Genomic DNA, 23,254 nt, shown 5'->3' with positions numbered 1-23,254 from the left:
CTTGTCAGGGTTGATGCTGAGAGGATATTTCCTCTTTTCAGAACTAGGGGGCACAGTTTGAAAATAAATGGTCTCCCTTTAAGGACAGAGATGAGGAGAGAGTCATTAATCTTTGGACCTCAGACAGAAAACTCTGGAGGCTGGGTCATTAAATATATTCAAGGCTGTGTTTCATATTTTTGATAAATGAGGGAATCAAAGGTTATGGGGGACCGGCAGGAAAGTAGAGTTAAGGCCACAATCAGATCAGTCATGATCTTATTGCTTGGTGCAGCAGGCTCGATTGGCCAAATGGCCTACTGCCGCTTCCATTTCCTATGCTCTCATGTTCTCATCAGCTCTGAGCTGAAGTTCCTCAAGCTGCAGACAGTTATTGCAGTTGTGGTTGCTGTGGATCACACTGGTGTCCACCAGCTACTACATGCTACAGCTGCAACACCACACCTGCCTTGACATATTTATTGTATTTTGTTTATTTACAAGTTTAGAAATATCTCACTCAACAATAATTTGTAGTTGTATTAAGTAGTTTAACTAGTTAAGCTCTGAATTTCATACAGTCATATATCTCCCAAGTACTATTTTGAATTACTGCTCCTATTTAGAGAAAGATAAAATGCATAATGAGGCTTGGTTGAGAGCCCAAGAATCCTTTGGAGTACTGAAACAACTGACCCTCCAGGGAAAACATTACTCATTTGGCAGATCTGGCTCTCTGATCTCTTTTGTCAATTTCACCGTGTTTATTTACACAAGTTAAAGAGGTCTCAAGTACTTGCAGATTCAGCTATTGATACATTTAAGGGTCTGGATAATTGACACTTTTATTGGCCTGTAGTTAAAGGTGTTTTTTTAAGAAAGTGGAGAGTAATCAATGAATGTTTTTTTTAAGCTTTTTTAACACATCCTTTTGTCACTATAGGGTTCATTGCTCTATACAGTGTATAGTGGGTGAATGGGCAGGATAGTGCCATAGGTTAGCATGGGGGGCCATAGGAGGTGGGTGGGGGGCATAAATTGGCATGGGATGCATGAGGAACCAAAGGGGGTGAGTTGGATACCTACTTTGACATGGGGGCATGAGGGGCCATAGGGGATGGGTAGGGGGGCATACCTTGGCATGGGGGGCATGAAGGCACAAGGGGTGAGTGGGGGGGGGAGCATTTCTTGGCATGGGGGCATGAGGAGGACCTTTTGAACTTATCTTTAAAAGGTTCCCTCATGCAGACTGTGGTTCGCGACACCCTCTGAGGTGCCGTGAATCACGACTCTTTGAGAAGCTGGCTTGACTCCTTAAATTGTGGAGGATTAGGACATGCCTATCCCCACAATGGAGCCGGCCAGGTGGGGAGTGCAGGGTGCAGGCTGGTGACCCAATCTGGCCTGCACCTTTTAAAAGACACTCCTGAAAATCAGAAACCCTGGGAACGGGGTCAGGAATCCTGGAACTGGGTCCCGGCAGCCATTCCCACCCCTCCAGAGTCTCCCCTAAAAACCAGCCCATAGCCTCCAGGTGGGCCCTCTGTGACCATATTCTGTGGAGTGAGGAGCAGCAACAGATGATATATGTTAAAGTCCACTCTCATGGTCTTTCAGAAATCGGATCCTGCGACCCAGGTTAGTGCGGAATTCGACCCATGCTCAGATGAGGTCCTGGGGAAACTGCTGTATCCTGCCCCCAACAAAAACAAGCCCAAGGAGAGTATCAGACTCATTACTAAGGATATCATCCGAGACCTGATGTAAGTGACCGTCACTCAGCGCACAGGGTGATCCAGTTAGGAGTGGGCAGTCAGGTTAAAGGTGTGAGAGGCACCAGTCTCTCTCTCTTTCCACATCCGACTCTGTCTCTCTCAAATCCCCTCTCCTCACCAACCACCCCCCCCCGTCTCTGTCTCTGCCTGTTTCTCACTTGTCAACTTGCTTCATCTCTCTATCATTTCTCTCTCTCTCTGTTACTCTGTGTCTCTCACTTACTCACTCACTCTTTCTTTCTCAGTATTCCCACAGAGGATCCCTCAGGCAAGACCCTGATCATGAGCCCTGATGAGTTTGAACGGATCAAGCAGGCGTCCCATGTGATCAGTGAGGAGGAGCGTGAGGCCATGCGTGTGGCGAGGAATGGAGAGAGAATGCAGGCCGTGGTAGGTCAAGGTCCTCTCGGGGGTCAGTGCAGCCTGGGGGCTCATTGTTTGCTGGTTGATGCATGACTCCTTCTTCCACCATTAGCTTCTTTCCTGCCAGTGACCCTGCCCCTGCTGCCAGTGTCCTCACCCTTCCCCTGATCCTAACCACCTTGTGCCTACCCACTGACAGATTAAAACACAAAATTCTGCAATTTGGTTTGAGTAGTACTAAAGTCAGATGATAGTTCGAGTCAACTTATTCTTTAAATTCAGTATAAAGAGCAATTTACAAGTGGAATATTAGAGTGATACATGTAGGGCATGTATTCTCTCCATCTACTACCTTTAGGAGTGCAAGATGTCTCCGCTTATACCCTACTTCGTCCTTTAACAAGCTCAAAGTTTTCCTTCTCTCTCTTGGTTTGTCCATATACTTTGGGTTACCTTATACATTAATTTCTGGCCTAATTTTTAGTATCTTGTCCAGTCAGTGTGTATCAGCTATCCTGTGATTACTGCTGCAGTCAGTGTCCATATCAGCAGGACTTCATGTTTCTGCCCAAGTTCTTGTTTCACTCTAGAACACACTGGCTGTCGCAAGGCTAATCTGTCCGTCTGTCTGTCTCTCTCTTGTTCTCCCTCTCTCTATATCTGTCTCTTTGTCTCTTGATGCCTGTCTCTCTTCCTCTCTCTCTCCTTTCTCTGTAACTCTTTCCCTTAATCCCTGTCAGCCTGTCTCTCCCTCTCCGACCTTCTCTCTCTATCTCTCTCACTCTTTCAGAAGTAGGCCATTCAGCGCCCAATGAGCCTGCTCCGCCGTTCAATAAGATAATGGCTGATCTGATTGTGGCCTTAACTTCACTTTCCTGCCTACATCTATAACCCTTAACTCCCTTGTATCTCTCCCTCACTCTCTGTCCCTTTTTCTGTCCATCTGTCTCTCTCAGTCTCTTGCTGGAATTTTGCGCTCCCATGTGCGGCGAGTCATTGCAGGCGTCGGGGGGGGATATTCGGTGGGAGGGACAGAAATCGCTTTCACGCGGGAGTGAAATCACAGGGGATCATCTGATGGTTTCCACCATGGCGGGTTGTGAATCCCACTGGAGGCCGGCGTGAAACCGATTTGCATCCCACTAATGGGATTGACTGGAATTGTCCCCACGCCCAATTTACCATTACGCTGGCAGGAAAACACATCGGTCCAGAACGTGTCTGGACAAACGTGATGTGCAAAAGTTGGGGTTTACCTTTTAGGGCCTTGCTCAGATCACGGACAACTGAGGAGAAGAAAATGCTGGCGCCCTACAGCTACTGGACCCTGGAGGAACACGTGCATTGCATGATGGGTGGATCCTCATGCTCATGGCTCCGCCACAAAGCAGCTCTTGGAAGATGGGAGGTCTCCACGCAGCAGCTTCGACTTTGCTGAGGCTTCGGATCTCCATGGACTTTGCTGATGCTTTGGGACTTCAGGGTCATTGCCATGGACTCGCACCATCTTTCATGGGCAGGTAAAGACGAGCAGCAGAGGTCCATGAGTGGGAGAGGAAGGTGTACCGGGGTTGTGGGGGAATGGTGAGGTTTGGGGGGTGGGGGGGGTGCGGCGAAGGTGTTGGGGGGATGAAGTTGGGAGGGGGAATGAAGTTGGGAGGGGTGTGTGGGTGAAGGCATAACGGGAGGAAGGTGTACAGAGTCGGGGTAGGTGTAAGGAGGGGTGTGGAATGTCCAGGTGAACGTGCAAGGGAGGGGACTTGTGGAGTCAATGTAAGCCTACTGGGGAGCGAACTCAGGTTGGGCATGGTAGGAGGGAATGGTGAGTGTGAGAGGGGGCCGGGAGGGTGAGGGTACATTCGTAGAAGGAGCAGCGAGGGTGTTTGGTGAGCACACAGAGGCAAACACTGACCATGCGGGTGGGAAGGAGGGGGTCAGGGAGGTCAATGTGGATGGCGATAGGATTCTCATGAAGGTAGGAACGTGCACGTTCACCTGGACATTTCTGAAGTAGAAGGGTTTGGACTGTAGGGTAATGGTGGGGAGCTGGAAGGTGATGCCGAAGGCTCACTGTGATGGGGGAAAAGGACATAGGTGACTGGGTGAGGGGAAATGCTGGGAGAGCTTACCAGAAACTTGACGACTACCATTTCACACAAATTAAAAGTGAGCCGAGCCCCGTATTGGACAGGCACAGGTGCTGCTGCATGGGAAAGCGATCAGTGGGTGGGCAAAGATGCAGCTCAGCTCAGATGGACAACTGAAAGAGAACTCCAGCAGGCAGCATTGAAAATGCTCGGTACAGTGAGATGAGTGTGATGGATGAAGGCTCTGCGTGCATGGGGGAGTGCTTGCGCGAGGCTCTGAATGCTCTGCCCCACACACATGTTTCTCCCTCCATATTCACTCCTGGTCCAGCTGCATGCAGCTAAACTGCTAGTAGAGGTGGGGGAGGGGTGCAGGGGAGGACTTGTGTACCCTGTAAATGAAGCTGAAAGACAATATTAAACATTATTCAGTGAAAGTGGATATATTTTCAGACTATAAAGTGACAAAATGTGTTCACCTGTGCAACCACTTGTGATCAAAATGTCTTGACTTTTCTAGTCCTACCACTTCTAGGTGCTGCCCTGCCATCCGTAGCATGGGTGGAGACAGCCTGTGCAATGGTTGACCCTGTTGCCTTTAATGACTTTGGCGTGCGACCTCTGGAGAGCTGAGGCCTTGAGGGCCCCGGCTTGCTTTGGCTGCCCTCTTGTGGGCCAGCTGCTCCCTTTGCTGGGACAGAGGATGAGGCTGAGGGGGTCACAGGCAAAGGGGACTCAGAGGGAGGGGACAGCCTCTGAGATTCCTGAGTTGATGACCCAGGGGTGTCCAGCTGCCACTCCTCTTCCCTTTAGGTGTCCAAGGGCCTGGGCCTGAGTGGAAGGAACACCTGAAAGGGCACCAAGGTGCCCCGTTGCCTCCTCATGTTGCCACTGCAGGAACTAAACCATGGTTACCTCGACGGAGTGCAGATCTGCTTGCAAATCCGTATTCTGCTGGACCAGGATCTCCATGTCAACTATCCTCCTCTCCGTGGACACCTCCATGCGTGCACATGTGGACACCACTTCATCAGAGAGCAGGCAGATGCACTCCTCTGACTCATGTGTTGCTCTGTTGAGGGCTTCCAACAGCTCTGCATGATGTTCCACCACCTACTAATGACTCTCCACAATGAGTTGGAAGGCCAAATCCAGAGGCTCATCATCTGACCCGGACCTCACAGATACCTCTCCCCCAGCAGTTCTGAGTGCTGGGGAGCTCAACTGAACCCACCTCCTTATGCTGTGGACGTGTGTCCATGTGGTGACCACTAAATTGTGAACCCGAGCCTGCTCTACATCTAGGTCCCACCGAGATGTGTGTCTCTGAGGCGGTGGAAGGTGTGGGTAAATGCTGTAACGGGTCATCCAGGCTGCTTATTTCCAGCTGTTCAATGGAGGAGGTGACCTCTTGGCTGGAGGTGAGGACCTGGATGGAGCTGAGGGACTGGTTGGCTGAGGGCATCGGTCGCTTGGCAGAGCTCCCTGTGAACCAAAGCAGAGTTAATCAGTGCATGGCAGCAGAGTTAAAAACAGGAGAGAGAGGGCTCACAGTTGCGTTGAGAGAGGGATGATCTGGCGCAGGATGCTCATGTGAGTGTTTGCCACCGATCTCACCGTCGCTGCAGGAACAGTCCATGTCCTCACCAACCAGCGCAATGTGAGTTAGGGACCTAGTATCAGCCACTTCACCCCTGGCCTGGGACCACCCACTGCTTGCTCACAACAGCTTCTCCTACATGCAAACAGGTGGAGAGAGTGTGAGCAGGATGCATACCATGGCAGATGATAAGGATGTGTGGAACATTCCTATGGTGAGTGGAGCCATGGGCGGGATGGGCACATGGGCTCCAGAGGACATGAGCCTGACGGAGATGTGAGAGATAATGGTGTTGGCCCTTGAAGTGTGAGATCCATGTGGATGTGTGATGTGTTTGGGAGTGTTTTGAGAGTGGTTGATTTACTCTGGCGGAATGGATGAGATCATTCATCCTCTTCATGCGTTGGATGGCTGACCTCCTCTGTGCTCCATTGGCACTGACCGTTGCTTCCACTGCTCCCAGGCCGGCTTGGTCACTCTGGTGGTCCTCCTATGGCCAGAACAGTGGTGGAGGACATTGTGGCGGGCCTCAACAGCATCCAAAAGGCGCTCCAGTGATGCGACACTACATTTGGGGGCTGCCGTCTTTCTGTCTTCCTGAATTTTGGTGCCATCTATCATCTGGAGTGGTCCTGGTCTGAAGATGTGAAGTAGGCTGCACTCTGGTGCGCTTTAAATATAGTGCCCAGAGTGAGGAAGCGCTGAGGTCATGACATGGCGGGCAAAGCAGAGCCCGCCCATCAGCGACCTGCCATGTTTCCCATGAATGCATTATTAATGAGGGGGTACGAGCTGGGAAGTGAATGCCATTGCAGCTGGGGGGCGACTAGTTTTTTTTCACGCCCGCTAACGCACTTTGCCAAATTCAGGAAAAATTCTACCCTCTCTCTCTATCTCTCCCTCTCTCACACTGTCTCTCAGTCTCTGTCTCTCCATCTGTGTCTCTCTCTCTCTCTCTCTGTCTGTCTCTGTGTCTCATTCTCCCTGTCCCCCCCTCCCTCCCTCCCTCTGTCCCTCCATCTCATGTACCATCACATTCCTGTTTCAGGAAATGGCTGGTGAACGGAAAAGCTTCATGAGAACACAAGAGCTTCAGAGACGCAAGAATGAGAAGCTGAATGAAGTGGAAGAGGCGGCACGGGACAGGGCACTGTACCTGCTGGAAAGAGCGAATACTTTGCGCCTAGAGCAGGAGGATGAGATTAAACAGATCAATGAGGTGAGAGAAGAGAATGGTGAATTTTACTGGCCCTCGGGAGGCAGTGTGGAAAGCAGTAAAATTGGAAGATGCTGAGTCAGTTTGAACCCACCTAACCCTGTCCCACCATTGGTACACAGGTGAAAAATCCCAAAGAGAAGGGCTGCAAATTTTGATAAACAAAGGCCCAATTTGGGGGAAATTTTATGCTGCTTTTTACCATGTCAGGAGGCTGTCTGCAAAATGGAGGTGGCCTGCCAGTGGCAGAGGGATCTGGGTGTCCTGGTGGATGAATTGCAAAAGGTTAGTATGCGGATGCAGCAAGTAATTAGTAAAGCTCATAGAATGTTTTTGTTTATTGCAAGGAGATTTGAACAAAAGAGTAGGGAGGCTATGCTTCAGTTATACAGGGCATTGGTGAGACTGCATTTGGAGTACTGTGCACTGGATTGGTCTCCTTATTTAAGAAAAGATGTAAATGCATTGAAAGCAGTTCAGAGAAGGTTTACTAGACTAATACCTGGAATGGGTGGGTTGTCTGATGAAGAAAGTTTAGACAGGCTAGGCTTGTCTCCACTGGAGTTTAGAAGAGTAAGGAGGTGGCTTGATTGAAACATATAAGATCCTGAGGGGTCTTGACAGGGTGGATGTGGAAAGGATGTTTCCTCTTGTGATAAAATCTAGAACTAGGTCCGGGGAGCAGAGTCGGAGGGCAGAGTTCCGGGGAGCAGAGTCGGAGGGCAGAGTTCCGGGGAGCAGAGTCGGAGGGCAGAGTTCCGGGGAGCAGAGTCGGAGGGCAGAGTTCCGGGGAGCAGAGTCGGAGGGCAGAGTTCCGGGGAGCAGAGTCGGAGGGCAGAGTTCCGGGGAGCAGAGTCGGAGGGCAGAGTTCCGGGGAGCAGAGTCGGAGGGCAGAGTTCCGGGGAGCAGAGTTCCGGGGGGGCAGAGTTCCGGGGGGGCAGAGTTCCGGGGGGGCAGAGTTCCGGGGGGGCAGAGTTCCGGGGGGGCAGAGTTCCGGGGGGGCAGAGTTCCGGGGGGGCAGAGTTCCGGGGGGGCAGAGTTCCGGGGGGGCAGAGTTCCGGGGGGGCAGAGTTCCGGGGGGGCAGAGTTCCGGGGGGGCAGAGTTCCGGGGGGGCAGAGTTCCGGGGGGGCAGAGTTCCGGGGGGGCAGAGTTCCGGGGGGGCAGAGTTCCGGGGGGGCAGAGTTCCGGGGGGGCAGAGTTCCGGGGGGGCAGAGTTCCGGGGGGGCAGAGTTCCGGGGGGGCAGAGTTCCGGGGGGGCAGAGTTCCGGGGGGGCAGAGTTCCGGGGGGGCAGAGTTCCGGGGGGGCAGAGTTCCGGGGGGGCAGAGTTCCGGGGGGGCAGAGTTCCGGGGGGGCAGAGTTCCGGGGGGGCAGAGTTCCGGGGGGGCAGAGTTCCGGGGGGGCAGAGTTCCGGGGGGGCAGAGTTCCGGGGGGCAGTTCCAGAGAGGTGAGTATAAAAACCTTACCTCGGGGATTCGCGGACCTCGGGTCTTAAAAAAAAATTAAAAGTGGCGTCATGGTAAATCTGGGACCTGATTGGCTGGTAGAGAATCTACACTGAATTTGAAACTAAAACATTGTTAAACTAATTAAACCAAATAAATTAATCACTTAATTAATAAGTAGAAGGTATCTAGACCAGAATCAGGGGATTACTGTTCTTAGAATTTAGCATTTATAGTAGAAATCTAGCCCTGGGGAACGTATAGTTAATAAGGAGTCAATAAGCAGTTATGAGATTTAAATTAATTTATTAAATAATTCTAGAAATGGTAGTTGCTGGGGTGAAGTGCTTCACCTGTGGGATGTGGGAAATCTGTGACGCTTCAAGTGTCCCAGACAACTACATCTGCAGGAAGTGTACCCAATTGCAGCTCCTCACAGACCCGCATGGATCGGTTTGAGCAGCAGTTGGATGCACTTAGGAGCGTTCAGGTGGTGGAAAGCGTCATTGACAGGAGTTTTGGAGACATGGTCACACCCAAGGTACAGACAGATAGATGGGTGCCCAATAGAAGGGGCAGGTAGTCAGTGCAGAAATCCCCTGTGGCTGTCCCCCTCTCTAACAGGTATATCATTTTGGATACTGTTGGGGGGGGATGGCCTATCAGGGGAAAACAACAGCAGTAGCCAGAGCAGTGGCAGCACGGCTGTCTCTGTTGTTCAGCAGGGGGGGTCAAAGCACAGAAGAGCAATTGTCATAGGGGGGACTCTATAGTCAGGGGCTCAGATAGGCGCTTCTGTGGTTGTGAAAGAGACACCAGGATGGTATGTTGCCTCCCTGGTGCCAGGGTCCAGGATGTCTCTGATCGGGTACGGGACATTCTGAAGGGGGAGGGAGAACAGCTAGAGGTCGTGGTAACATTGGTACTAACGACATAGGCAGGAAGAGTGACGAGGTCCTGCAGCGGGAGTTCAGGGAGTTAGGCAGAAAGTTAAAAAACAGGACCTCTAGGGTTGTAATCTCAGGATTACTCCCTATGCCACGTGCCAGTGAGGCTAGAAATAGGAAGATAGTGCAGCTAAACACGTGGCTGAGCATATGGTGTAGGAGGAAGGGTTTCCGATATCTGGATCAGTGGGATCTCTTCCGGGGCAGGTGGGACCTGTACAAGAATGATGGGTTGCATCTAAACTGGAGGGGCACCAATATCCTGGCTGCGAGGATTGCTAGTGTCACTCAGGAGGGTTTAAACTAGTGTGGCAGAGGGGTGGGAACCAGAGCAATAGGTCAGCAGGTGAAATAAATGATTGGGAACCAGTGAATATGGCCAGTAGGACTAAGAGGAAGAGCAGGCAGGGAGAAATTACTGAACACAATGGGACTGGGGGTCTGAAATGCATTTGTTTCAATGCGAGAAGTATAACAGGCAAGGCAGATGAGCTTAGAGCTTGGATTAGTACTTGGGACTATGATGTTATTGCTATTATAGAGACTTGGTTGAAGGATGGACAGGATTGGCAGATAAATGTTCCAGGATTTAGATGTTTCAGGCAGGATAGAGAGGGATGTAGAAGAGGTGGGGGAGTTGCACTGCTGGTTAAGGGGAATATCACAGCTGTACGACAGGAAGACACCTCGGTGGGCTCATGCAGCGAGGAAACATAGGTAGAGCTCCGGAATAGGAAGGGTGCAGTCACAATGTTGGGGGTTTACTATAGGCCTCCCAATTGCCGGCAGGAGATTGAGGAACAGTTATGTAGGCAGATTTTGGAAAGATGTAAAAGCAATAGGGTTGTTGTAGTGGGTGATTTTAACTTTCCCTATATTGACTGGGAATCACTTAGTGCCAGTGGTTTGGATGGTGCAGAATTTGTAAGGTACATCCAGGACGGCTTCCTGAGACAATATGTAGATAGTCCAACTAGGGAAGGGGCAATACTGGACCTGGTATCAGGGAATGAACCCGGCCAGGTGGTCGAAGTTTCAGTAGGGGAGCATTTCGGGAAAAGTGACCATAATTCAGTAAGTTTCAAGGTACTGGTGGATAAGGATAACAGGAGTCCTCGGGTTAAGGTGTTTAATTGGGGGAAGGCTAATTATCACAATATTAGGCAGGAACGAAGGAATCTAGACTGGAGGCAGATGTTTGAGGGCAAATCAACAACTGACGTGTGGGGGGGCTTTCAAACGTCAGTTGATAAGAATTCAGGACCGGCATGTTCCTGCTAGGATGAAGGATAAGCATGGCAAGTTTCAGGAACCTTGGATAACGAAGGATATTGCAAGATTAGTCAAAAAGAAAAGGGAAGCATTCATAAGGGCTAGAAGGCTGGGAACAGATGAAGCCTGTGGAGAATATAAAGAAAGTAGGAAGAAACTTAAGCAAGGAGTCAGGAGGGCTAAAAGGGGTCATGAAAAGTCACTGGCAACCAGGTTTAAGGAAAATCCCAAGGCCTTTTATACATATGTAAAAAGCAAGAGGGTAGCCAGGGAAAGGGTAGACCCACTCAGGGACAGAGGTGGGAATGTGTATGTGGAGCCAGAAGAAATGGGAGAGATACTAAATGAATACTTCTCATCAGTATTCACCAAAGAGAAGGACTTAGCGGTCGATTTGTCTAGGGAAGAGTGTGTAGATAGCCTGGATCATGTTGAGATCAAAAAAGTGGAGGTGTTGGGCATCTTGAAGAATATTAAGGTGGATAAGTCCCCAGGGCCAGATGGGATCTACCCCAGAGTACTGAGGGAGGCAAGGGAGGAAATTGCTGGGGCCTTGACAGAAATCTTTACATCCTCACTGGCCACGGGTGAGGTCCCAGAGGACTGGAGAATGGCCAATGTTGTTCCATTGTTTAAGAAGGGTAGCAGGGATAATCCAGGAAATTACAGGCCGGTGAGCCTTATGTCAGTGGTAGGGAAATTATTGGAGAAGATTCTTCGTGACAGGATTTACTACCATTTGGAAGCAAATGGGCGTATTAGTGAAAGGCAGCATGGTTTTGTGAAGGGGAGGTCGTGTCTCACTAACTTGATCGAGTTTTTCGAGGAAGTGACAAAGGTGATCGACGATGGAAGGGCAGTGGATGTTATATACATGGATTTCAGTAAGGCCTTTGACAAGGTCCCTCATGGCAGACTGGTACAGAAGGTAAAGTCGCACGGGATCAGAGGTGAGCTGGCAAGATGCACACAGAATTGGCTTGGTCATAGAAGACAGAGGGTAGCAGTGGAAGGGTGCTTTTCTGAATGGAGAGCTGTGACTTGTGGAGTTCCGCAGAGATCAGTGCTGGGACCTTTGGTGTTTGTAGTATACATAAATGATTTGGAGGAAAATGTAACTGGGCTAATTAGTAAGTTTGCAGATGACACTAAGGTTGGAGGAGTTGAAGATAGTGAAGAGGATTGTCAAAGGATACAACGGGATATAGATCAGTTGGAGTCTTGGGCGGAGAAATGGCAGATGGAGTTTAATCCGGACAAATGCGAGGTAATGCATTTTGGAAGGTTTAATACAGGCAGGAATTATACAGTAAATGGCAGAACACTTAAGTGCATTGACGGGCAGAGGGATCTGGGTGTACAGGTCCACAGGTCACTGAAAGTGGTAATGCAGGTGGATAAGGTAGTCAGGAAGACATATGGCATGCTTGCCTTCATTGGCAGGGGTATTGAGTATTAAAGCTGGGAAGTCATGCTGCAGTTGTATAGAACCTTGGTTAGGCCACACTTGGAATATTGCATGCAATTCTGGTCTCCACATTACCAGAAGGATATGGAGGCGTTGGAGAGGGTGCAGAGGAGGTTTACCAGGATGCTGCCTGGTCTGGAGGTTATTAGCTATGAGGAGAGGTTGGAGAAACTCGGATTGTTCTCACTAGAGCGATGGAGATTGAGGGGTGACTTGATAGAAGTTTACAAAATTATGAGTGGCATGGACAGAGTAGATAGTCAGAAGCTTTTTCCCAGGGTGGAAGAGTCAGTTACTAGGGGACATAGATTTAAGGTGAGAGGAGAAAACTATAGAGGAGATGTGAGGGGCAAGTTTTTTATGCAGAGGGTAGTGAGTGTCTGGAATTCGCTGCCAGAGCAGATGGTGGAAGCAGGTACGATAGTGGTGTTTAAGAGGCAGCTTGACAAATACATGAATAGGATGGGAATAGAGGGATACAGACCCCGGAAGTGCAAAATGTTTTAGTTGACGGGCAATATGATCGGCACAGTCTTGGAGGGCCGAAGGGTATGTTCCTGTGCTGTACTTTTCTTTGTTCTTTGTTCTAACTAGGGGTATCTAGAAATAAGGGGTCGCCCATTTATGACAGAGATGAGGGAAAAAAAATTTCTCTCAGAGGGTCGTGAGTCTTTGAAATTCACCTCCTCCAAGGGTTGTTGAGGCAGAGTCTTTGAATATCTATAAGGCAGAAGTAGATAGATTCTTGATAAGCAAGAAGGTGAAAGGTTATTGGGGCTAGGCAGGAATGTGAAGTTGAGTTAAGATTAGATCAGCCATGATCTTATTAAATGGCGGAGCGAGCTCGAGTGGCCCACTCCTACTCCAAATTCATATGTCTGTAATATGGGGAGGTGGTGGCCCAGTGGTATTGTCACTGTCATGGTATTCTCAAAACACAGGGTACTCTTACCAGTGTAAGGTTCTGGGGACCTGGGTTTGAATCCCACCACGGCAAATGGTGAAATTTGAATTCAAAAAAAATCTAGAATTGAAAGTCTGATGATGACCATGAAACCATTGTTGATTGTTGTAAAAACCCATCTGGTTTGCTGAAGTTCTTTAGGGAAGGAAATCTGCTGCCCTTACCTGGTCTGGCCTACATGTGATTCAAGACCCACAATGTGGTTGGATCTTAAAATGCCCCCGAACAAGGATAATGAGGGTGATGGGCCAGTGATGCCCACATCCCATGAATGAATAAAAAAATGGTGGTTGGGATGAGGGGATAGTTTTATAAAGTAAAGAGGAGGCCTTCGGAGGGGAAGGCAGCCTCCATTGAATTCCTCTCCAGCACTCAGCCTGCAATACTTCAAAAATGTTCTCATGTTGGCTGCAGGACCTCCACCTGCCTCAGCAGCAACCATCGCTCCTGGTGGCGCTGCTGACCTTCTGATGGGGCTGGCAGTTCTTAATGGGCCCAAGTGTGCCGGAAACGTGCACGTCTGTCCAGTCTGTAAAATTCAGGCCAGCGATGGAGAGACAGACAGAGTGGGGGAGACTAAGAGGGATAGAGAGAGACAGAGAAAGAGATGGAGAGCTGGAGAGACAGAGGGTGAGAGACAGAGACGGACGGACAGAAAGACGGAGGGAGAGAAACAGACAGAGCTGAGGGGGAGGGGGGAAATGAGCGAGAGAGAGCAAGAGAGAAAAGGAAGATACAGAAAGAGAGAGAGAGAGAGACTGTTAAGAGAAGGTTCTACTGCTGACAGGTTACTCTATTGTTTGGACATGAGAAAGACAAGAAATAATGAGACAATGCTCAAATTAAACAATAATGTCTTTTCTATGTTTGAAAATTTTAATACAATACACTCGTTAACAAAACCATTAGTCACATACGTTAAAAGAAATCACCTAGCAGTGGTCAACCTCCTGTATCTTCCAGCAGCTGACCAAGTTGCTGACTAAAGTATCAAATCACTTTGTAACAACATTTATACCTTTCTTTCCGAGTTCTTATAAGAATCATCGAATCACGGACCGGAGACAGCGCCGAATCACGGACCGGAGACAGCGCCGAATCACGGACCGGAGACAGCGCCGAATCACGGACCGGAGACAGCGCCGAATCACGGACCGGAGACAGCGCCGAATCACGGACCGGAGACAGCGCCGAATCACGGACCGGAGACAGCGCCGAATCACGGACCGGAGACAGCGCCGAATCACGGACCGGAGACAGCGCCGAATCACGGACCGGAGACAGCGCCGAATCACGGACCGGAGACAGCGCCGAATCACGGACCGGAGACAGCGCCGAATCACGGACCGGAGACAGCGCCGAATCACGGACCGGAGACAGCGCCGAATCACGGACCGGAGACAGCGCCGAATCACGGACCGGAGACAGCGCCGAATCACGGACCGGAGACAGCGCCGAATCACGGACCGGAGACAGCGCCGAATCACGGACCGGAGACAGCGCCGAATCACGGACCGGAGACAGCGCCGAATCACGGACCGGAGACAGCGCCGAATCACGGACCGGAGACAGCGCCGAATCACGGACCGGAGACAGCGCCGAATCACGGACCGGAGACAGCGCCGAATCACGGACCGGAGACAGCGCCGAATCACGGACCGGAGACAGCGCCGAATCACGGACCGGAGACAGCGCCGAATCACGGACCGGAGACAGCGCCGAATCACGGACCGGAGACAGCGCCGAATCACGGACCGGAGACAGCGCCGAATCACGGACCGGAGACAGCGCCGAATCACGGACCGGAGACAGCGCCGAATCACGGACCGGAGACAGCGCCGAATCACGGACCGGAGACAGCGCCGAATCACGGACCGGAGACAGCGCCGAATCACGGACCGGAGACAGCGCCGAATCACGGACCGGAGACAGCGCCGAATCACGGACCGGAGACAGCGCTGAAGGAGGCCATTTGGTCCATCGTGTCAACAAGATCAATTCACCCAGGGCCACTCCCTTGCCTTTTCCTCTAAGCCATGAACATTTTCCTCTTCAGATAATGATCTGATTCTCTTTGAAAGAATCGATTGAATCTACATACATAGATACATAGAAACTAGGAGCAGGAGGAGGCCATCCGGCCCTTCGAGCCTGCTCCGTCATTCAATATGATCATTGCTGATGCTCTATCTCAACACCATATTCCTACTTTCTCTCCATACCTCTTGATACCCCTAAATCCAAAAATTTATCAATTTCTTTCTTGACTATACTCAGTGACCCGGCCTCCACAGCCTTCTATGGTAGAGAATTCCACAGGTTGACCACACTCTGAGTGAAGAAATTTTTGCTAATTTAAGTCCTAAATGGCCTGTCCCATATCCTGAGACTGTGGCCCCTGGTTCTAGATTCCCTAACCAGGGGAAACGTCCTCCCTGCACCCAGGCTGTCTAGCCCTGTTAGAATTTTATATGTTTCAAATCAGATCCCCTCTCATCCTTCTAAACTCTAGTGAATACTGGCCCAGTTGAACCAATCTCTCCTCATTCGACAGTCCTGCCATCCCCAGTATCAGCCTAATGAACCTTCGCTGCACTCCCGTCTATGGCAACTATATCCTATCTTGGGTAGGGAGACCAAAACTGCACGCAATACTCCAGGTGTGGTCTCACCAAGACCCTGTATAACTGCAGTAAGACATCCTGACTTCTGAACTCAAATCCTCTTGCAATGAAGGCCAACATACCATTTGCCTTCTTAATTGCTTGCTTCACCTACCTATTTACTTTCATTAACTGGTGTACAAAGATACCCAGGTCCCTTTGGACATCCACATTTCTCTGATTTCTGTATTGCACACCGAAGTGTATAACTTTACACTTATCCATGTTATACTGCATCTGCCAAGTGTTTGCCCACACACACAACTTGTCTAAATCACCCTAAAGCATCCTTGCATCCTCCTCACAACCCCGCCCAGTTTTGTGTCATCAGCAAACTTGGAAATATTGCATTTGGTTTCCTCATCCAAATCATTTATATATATTGTGAATAGCTGGGGCCCAAGCACTGATCCCTGCGGTACCCCACTAGTCACCGCCTGCCACCCGGAAAAAGACCCATTTATTCCCACTCTCTGTTTCCAGTCTGTCAACCAATTCTCAATCCATGCCAGTATATTACCACCAATCCCATGTGCTTTAATTTTGCCCATTAGTCTTTTAGGTGGGACCTTATCAAAAGCCTTCTTGAAATCCAAATACACCACATCCACTGGTTCTCCCTTATCTATTCTATTAGTTACATCCTCAAAAAACTCCAGTAGATTAGTTAAGCATGATTTCCCTTTCATAAACCCATGCTGACTTTGTCTAATCCAGTTAATGCTTTCCAAGCGTTCTGTGACCACGTCTTTTATAATAGACTCTAGCATTTTCCCCACTGCTGATGTTAGGCCAACTGGTCTGTAATTCTCTGTTTTTTCTCTCTCTCCTTTTTTAAATAAAATCCTTTTTTCTAAACATTTGCCACCCTCCAATCTGTAGGAACTGCTCCAGAGTCTATAGAATTTTGGAAGATGACCACCAATGCATCCATTATTTCCAGGGCCACTTCCTTTAGTACTCTGGGATGTAGATTATCAGGCCCTGGGGATTTTTCAACCTTTAATCCCATTAATTTCTCCAGCACTATATTTTTTTACGAATACTGATTTTCTTCAATTCCTCCCTCTCACTAGACCCTTGGTTCCCTAACATTTCTGGGAAATTATTTGTGTCCTCTTTTGTGAAGACAGAACCAAAATATTTATTCAATTCTTCTGCCATTTCTTTGTTTCCCATTATAATTTCCCCCGTTTCCGACTGTAAGGGACCTCCATTTGTCTGTGCTAATCTTTTTCTCTTCACATATTTATACAAGTTTTTACAGTCAGTTTTTATGTTCCCTGCAAGTTTACACTCATACTCCATTTTCCCCCTCTTGATTAATCTTTTTGTCCACTTCCTCTGAATTCTAAACTGCTCCCAATCCTCAGGCTTGCTGCTTTTTCTGGCAATTTTACATCTCTCCTCTTTGAATCTAATACCATCCCTAATTTATTTTGTAAGCCATGGTTGAGCCATCTTTCCTGTTTTATTTTCGCGCCAGACAGGAATGAATAATTGTTGTAATTCATGCATATGTTCCTTAAATATTAGCCATTGCCTATCCACCATCAATCCTTTTAGTAAGGTTCCCCAATCCATCATTGCCAACTCGCGCCTCATAACCTTGTAGTTCCCTTTATTTAGATTCAGGACCCTAATTTTGGATTCAACTTCTTCACTCTCCATGCTAATGAACAATTCTATCATTTTATGCTCGCTCTTCCCCAAGGGACCCCGCACAGCAAGACAACAAAACTGTTAATTAATCCTTTCTCATTTCACAATACCCAGGCTAGGATAGTCTAGCCTGCTCTCTAGTTGGTTCCTCAATGTATTGCTCTAAAAGTCAATCATGTACACACTCCAGGAAATCGTCTTCCACAATATTATTGCTAGTTTGGTTTGTCCAATCAATATGTAGAATAAATTTACCCATGATTACAGTTTTACCCTTATTGCATGCGTCTCTAATTTCACAGAATCACACAGCATAGAAGAGGCCCTTCGGCCCATCGATTCTGCACCAACACATGAAAAACACCTGACCTACCTACCTAACCCCATTTACCAACACTTGACCCATAGCCTTGAATGTTTTGACGTGCCAAGTGCTCATCCAGGTACTTTTTAAAGGATGTGAGGCAACCCGCCTCCACCACCCTCCCAGGCAGCGCATTCCAGACCATCACCACCCTCTGGGTAAAAAAGTTTTTCCTCACACCCCTCCTAAACCTCCTGCCCCTCACCTTGAACTTATGTCCCCTTGTGACTGACCCTTCAACTAAGGGGAACAGCTGCTCCCTATCCACCCTGTCCATGCCCCTCATAATCTGGTACACCTCGATCAGGTCGCCCCTCAGTCTTCTCTGCTCCAACGAAAACAACCCAAATCTATCAAACCTCTCTTCATAACTTAAACGTTTCATCCCAGGCAACATCCTGGTGAATCTGCTCTGCACCCCCTCCAGTGCAATCACATCCTTCCTATAATGTGGTGACCAGAACTGCACACAGTACTCCAGCTGTGGCCTCACCAAGGTTCTATACAACTCCAGCATGACCTCCCTACTTTTGTAATCTATGCCTTGATTGATCAAGGCAAGTGTCCCAAATGCCTTTTTCACCACCTCACTAACACGCCCCCTCCGCCTTCAGAGATCTATGGACACACACTTGCCATAGCCCCCAGGGAAATAAGATTAGTGTAGTCAGATCTTTGTTGTCCAGCATGGACACGATAGGCTGAATGGCCTCCTGTGCTGTAAACATCTATGAGTCCATAAGAGATCAGAGGCTCTGATTCGTGTGGCGAGTAACTCACCTCCTGACTCCTCAAAGCCTCCCTGCCATCTACAAGGCACATGTCAGGAGTGTGATGGAATACTCTCCACTTACCTGGATGAGTGCAGCTCCAAAAACACTCAAGAAGCTTGACACCATCCAGAACAAAGCAGCCGGCTGGTTGACACCCCTTCCACAAACACTCACTCCTTCTGGTCTGCTGAATTAATAATAGAAAATAAGGAAATGGTTAATGAATTGAGTGGATAATTTTCATCTGTCTGCACAGTACAGGATACAAACTACATCCCAGAGATAATTGTGAATCAGGAGCTGAAAGGGATGGAGGAACTTTAAACAATTACAATCACCGAGGAAATGGTGCTGAGAAAATTATTAGAACTAAAAGCTGACAAGCCCCAGGTCCTGATGGACTTCATCCTAGAGTCTTATAAGAAGTGGTTGCTGAGATAGCAGATGCATTGGTTTTAAATTTTCAAAACTCCCTAGATTCTAGAAAGGTGCCATCAGATTGGAAAATAGTCAATATGACTCTCCTATTCAAGAAAGGAGGGAGACAGAAAGCAGGAAACTACAGGCCAGTTAGCTTAACATCTGTTGTAGGGAAATTGCTGGAATCTATCATTGAGGAGATTATAGCAGGGGATTTAGAATATGTCAATGTAATCAGGCAGAGTCAACGTGGTTTTGTGAAAGGGAAACCCTGTTTGATTATTTTATTAGATTTCTTTGAGGAAGTAACAAGCAATGTGGATAAAGGGAAACCTATGGATGTGCTGTACTTGGATTTCCAGAAGCCATTTGACAAGTTACCACATCAAAGATTATTACACAAATTAAGAGCTCATGGGAGTAACATATTAGCATGAACAAAGGATTGGTTACCTAACAGGAAATGGAAAGTAGACATAAATGGGTCATTTTTGGGTTGACAAGATGTGGTGTGCCACATGGATCAGTGCTGGGGCCTCAACTGTTTACAATTTATATCAATGACTTGGATGAAGGGACCAAATGTTTGGTTGCTAAATTTGCTGATGACACAAAGATAGATAGGAAAGTAAGTTGTGTAGAGGACATGAGGAGTCTGCAAAGGGACATAGATAGGCTAAGTGAGTGGGCAAAAACTTAGCACATGGAGTTTAAAGTGGAAAAATGTGAACTTGTCCACTTTGGCAGGAAGAATAGAAAAGCAGCAAATTATTTAAATGGTGAGAGATAACAGAATTCTGCGGTACAGAAGAATCTGTGTATCATGGTACATAAATCACAAAAAGTTAGTATGCAGGCATGGCAAGTGATTAGGAAGGCAAATAGAATGTTGTCGTTTACTGTGGTTTAAAGGGAATTGAACATAAAGATAGGGATGTTTTTCTAAAGTTGTACAGGGCGTTGGTGAGACCACATCTGGAGTATTGTGTACAGCTTGGTCTCTTTTTTAAGAAATGATATAAATACATTAGAAGCTGTTCAGAGAAGGTTCACTCGACTAATACCTGGCGGGGGGATGCTATCTCATGAGAAAAGTTTGTTCAGGCGGGACCTATATCCATTGGAGTTTAGGTGATTGAGAGGTGATCTTATTGAAACATAACATCCTGAGGGGACTTGACTGGCTGGATCCTGAAAGGATGTCTCTCCTTGTGGGGGAGACTAGAACTAGGGGACACAGTTTAAAAATATGGGGTCTCCTATTTAAGATGGAGATGAGAAGAAAGCTTTTCTCCCAGAGGGTCACGAGTCTTTAGAACTCTCTTCCCCAGAGAGCGTTGGAGGCAGGGTCATTGAATAATTTTAAGGCAGACGTTGATAGATTCTTCACTAACAAGGGAGGCAAAGGTTATCAGAGGTAGGCAAAACATGGAGTTGAGGCCACAATCAGATCAGTCATGATCTTATTGAATGGTGGGGCAGGCTTGAGGGAGCGAATGGCATGGCCTATTCCTGCTCCTAATTAGAATGTTCACACCTACATATGTTAGCATGAGTAGATGGGTTGGTGGGTCAGGAGGTTGTAGGGTTGGGAGGGGTAATCTGCTCGGGGGCTCGTCAGGTCTGGTCAGTGGGTGGGGGACGGTTTGGTATGAGGGTAGTTGGGTCGAGGGTGGCAGTCAGGGTAGTCTGGTCAAGGGTGTTTTCAGGTCAGGGCAGGTAGCCTGGTTGGGTCGGGGCATAGTCCAGTGTCCAGGGGACTAGCTACGTTGTGGGATAGTCGGGTGGTTGTCTGGGGTAGTCAGGTTGGGGTTGTTTGTGGGGGGGGGGGGGCGGGGCGGGCAAGACAGTAGTTGGGTGGCCCGGTGGGGGTGGGAGACTTATAGGTTACTGCTTGACTGCGATGGTGACGTTGTTGAGTTAGTTCTGATTTTTCCTGGTTTATCTCTAACTCTGCCCATAAAACAGTAAATTTTGGAGCTGTTAATTGATGGACTTATTCTTTTTAGCTCAGGCTGCAGTATTTAGCTTCAGCTGTAATGAATTTTCATGTCTATGCTGTTCTACTTAAAGTGAGACCACCTGTAGTCTGCTGTTTAATTTTTGTTCCTGTTTGAACTTTGGAGCAGCTAGACTTTTACTAATTAAGCTCTCCCAGATTTGAACCTTACCAGGACCAGGTGCCTGCTGCCTGGAGCGAGGTGCGATCCACGTAGAATTCCTACTGAGCTGCAGAGTGACTTACACATGGTTAGGCTTGATGTTTATTTCACTTTCACACAAGTTGTTCTCTTCTGCTGCATATGAAAGATTGAGGCTTGTATCTTACTCTGTAAAATCTTCAGAAAATGTGCTACCACCTTGCCACCATGCTATGTCCTTCTCTTTGATGTAAACATACCAATCATTTGCCAGGACTGGTGAAACAACAATGTGAGTTCTTTATTTGAAGATGAAACTATATACGGATAATATTCATTCGGAGCCTAAGGATTATGCATCTGACTTTTACCACTGCTGTTCATAGATTGCCTACAAGCCTTGGGACTAATATATAACATCCCATTGAGGTATGTAATGATTGACAATAGTTGAAGATACAGCCTCTTCAAAGTACATATCGTCATATCGCAACAGGCAACAAATGTTGGCCTTGCCAGCAACGCCTATATCCCATGAAGGAATTAAAAAAACTGTGGCTACAAGAGCAGATCAGAGGCTAGGATTTCTTCAGTGAGTAACTCACCTCCCGACTCCCAAAACATTTACAACGTACAAGTCAGGAGTGTGTTGGAACTTTGCCTGGATGAGTGCGGCTCTAACAAAATTGTAGAAGCTTAACACAATTCAGGACAAAGCAGCCCGCTTGATCGGCAGCCCATCGACCTCCTTAAACATTCACTCTCTCCATCACTAATGCACAGTGGCAGCATTGTGTACCATGTGCAAGATGCAGTGCATCAATTTGCCAAACTCCTTTGACAAACCCCTCTAAGCCCACAACCTCTATCATCTAAAAAAACAAGGACAGCAGAGGCATGGGAACACAACCTGCAACTTCCCCCACAAGCCACACATCATCCTGACATGGAACTATATTGTGGTACTTTCACTGTTGCTGGGTCAACATCCTAGAATCCCTTCCGAACAGCACTGAGAGTGTAACCTATACCAAATGAACAGTAGCGGTTCAAGAAGGAGGCTCACTGCCACCTTCTCAAGGGCAATTAGAGATGGGCAACAAATGCTGGCCTGACCAACGATGCTCACATTTCATGAAAGAATAAAAAAGTGTGTGATTGGACTGTGTAGAGGGAACATTTCTGTTCATGGTCCTGTAATTTTGTAGACTATCACAGATGCCAGGTGTCATGCAATCCGGGATGCCCAGATTCTGGAGAAGGAGCAGATCGAGAAAGAAATGTTGGAGGAGGAAAAACGACTCGATAAGATGATGGAAGTGGATCGTCAGAAAGCCATCAAGATGCAGGATGAGCTTGAACGTATCAGAAAAGAAAATGGGCTGAGGTGAGAGAGACAGAGTGAAAGAAAAAAAGAGCAGGGGCTGTAAAGAGAGAGACATCAGTGAGCAGAGTGGGGCTGTAAAGAGAGAGACATCAGTGAGCAGAGCGGGGCTGTAAAGAGAGAAAGATTCAGTGAGCAGAGTGGGTCTGTAAAGAGAGAGATTCAGTGAGCAGAGCGGGACTGTAAAGAGAGAGAGATTCAGTGAGCAGAGTGGGACTGTAAAGAGAGAGATTCAGTGAGCAGAGCGGGACTGTAAAGAGAGAAAGATTCAGTGAGCAGAGTGGGACTGTAAAGAGAGAGAGATTCAGTGAGCAGAGTGGGACTGTAAAGAGAGAGATTCAGTGAGCAGAGCGGGACTGTAAAGAGAGATTCAGTGAGCAGAGCGGGACTGTAAAGAGAGAAAGATTCAGTGAGCAGAGCGGGACTGTAAAGAGAGAGATTCAGTGAGCAGAGTGGGACTGTAAAGAGAGAGATTCAGTGAGCAGAGCAGGGCTGTAAAGAGAGAGACTTCACTCAGCAGAGCAGGGCTTAAATTTAAGGAAATAGTCTTAATTAAAAACAAACAAAAAGTATGACAAGGGAGCTCAGTCCTGTGTGTTGTACGACCTGCAGCATTTGGGAATTTTTATCTACTCCTTGCAGTCTGGATGACCACAAGTCCAGGAAATGCCACTGGCTTGACCAACTTGAGCAACGGGTTTCAGAGCTTGAGCATCAGCTGAAGACACATCC

General features: G+C 48.2%; 1 protein-coding gene across 1 annotated transcript in view; it reads left to right on the top strand.

The window, feature by feature from the left end:
• Window positions 1–23,254, top strand: part of LOC144692807 (cilia- and flagella-associated protein 45-like) — a 92,627-nt gene that overhangs the window by 18,409 nt on the left and 50,964 nt on the right. The window contains exons 3-6 of the mRNA XM_078561882.1: window positions 1,597–1,742; window positions 2,000–2,144; window positions 6,853–7,023; window positions 22,347–22,525. Of these exons, the coding sequence (XP_078418008.1) occupies window positions 1,597–1,742; window positions 2,000–2,144; window positions 6,853–7,023; window positions 22,347–22,525 (641 nt within the window). The remainder of the gene's footprint in view (window positions 1–1,596; window positions 1,743–1,999; window positions 2,145–6,852; window positions 7,024–22,346; window positions 22,526–23,254) is intronic.

This window comes from Cetorhinus maximus, chromosome 17 (genome assembly GCF_964194155.1).
Source record: "Cetorhinus maximus chromosome 17, sCetMax3.hap1.1, whole genome shotgun sequence".
In the NCBI taxonomy this organism is placed as follows: domain Eukaryota; kingdom Metazoa; phylum Chordata; class Chondrichthyes; order Lamniformes; family Cetorhinidae; genus Cetorhinus; species Cetorhinus maximus.
The sequence above is the reverse complement of the archived record's forward strand: the minus strand, read 5'-3'. Positions and strand labels throughout refer to the sequence as shown.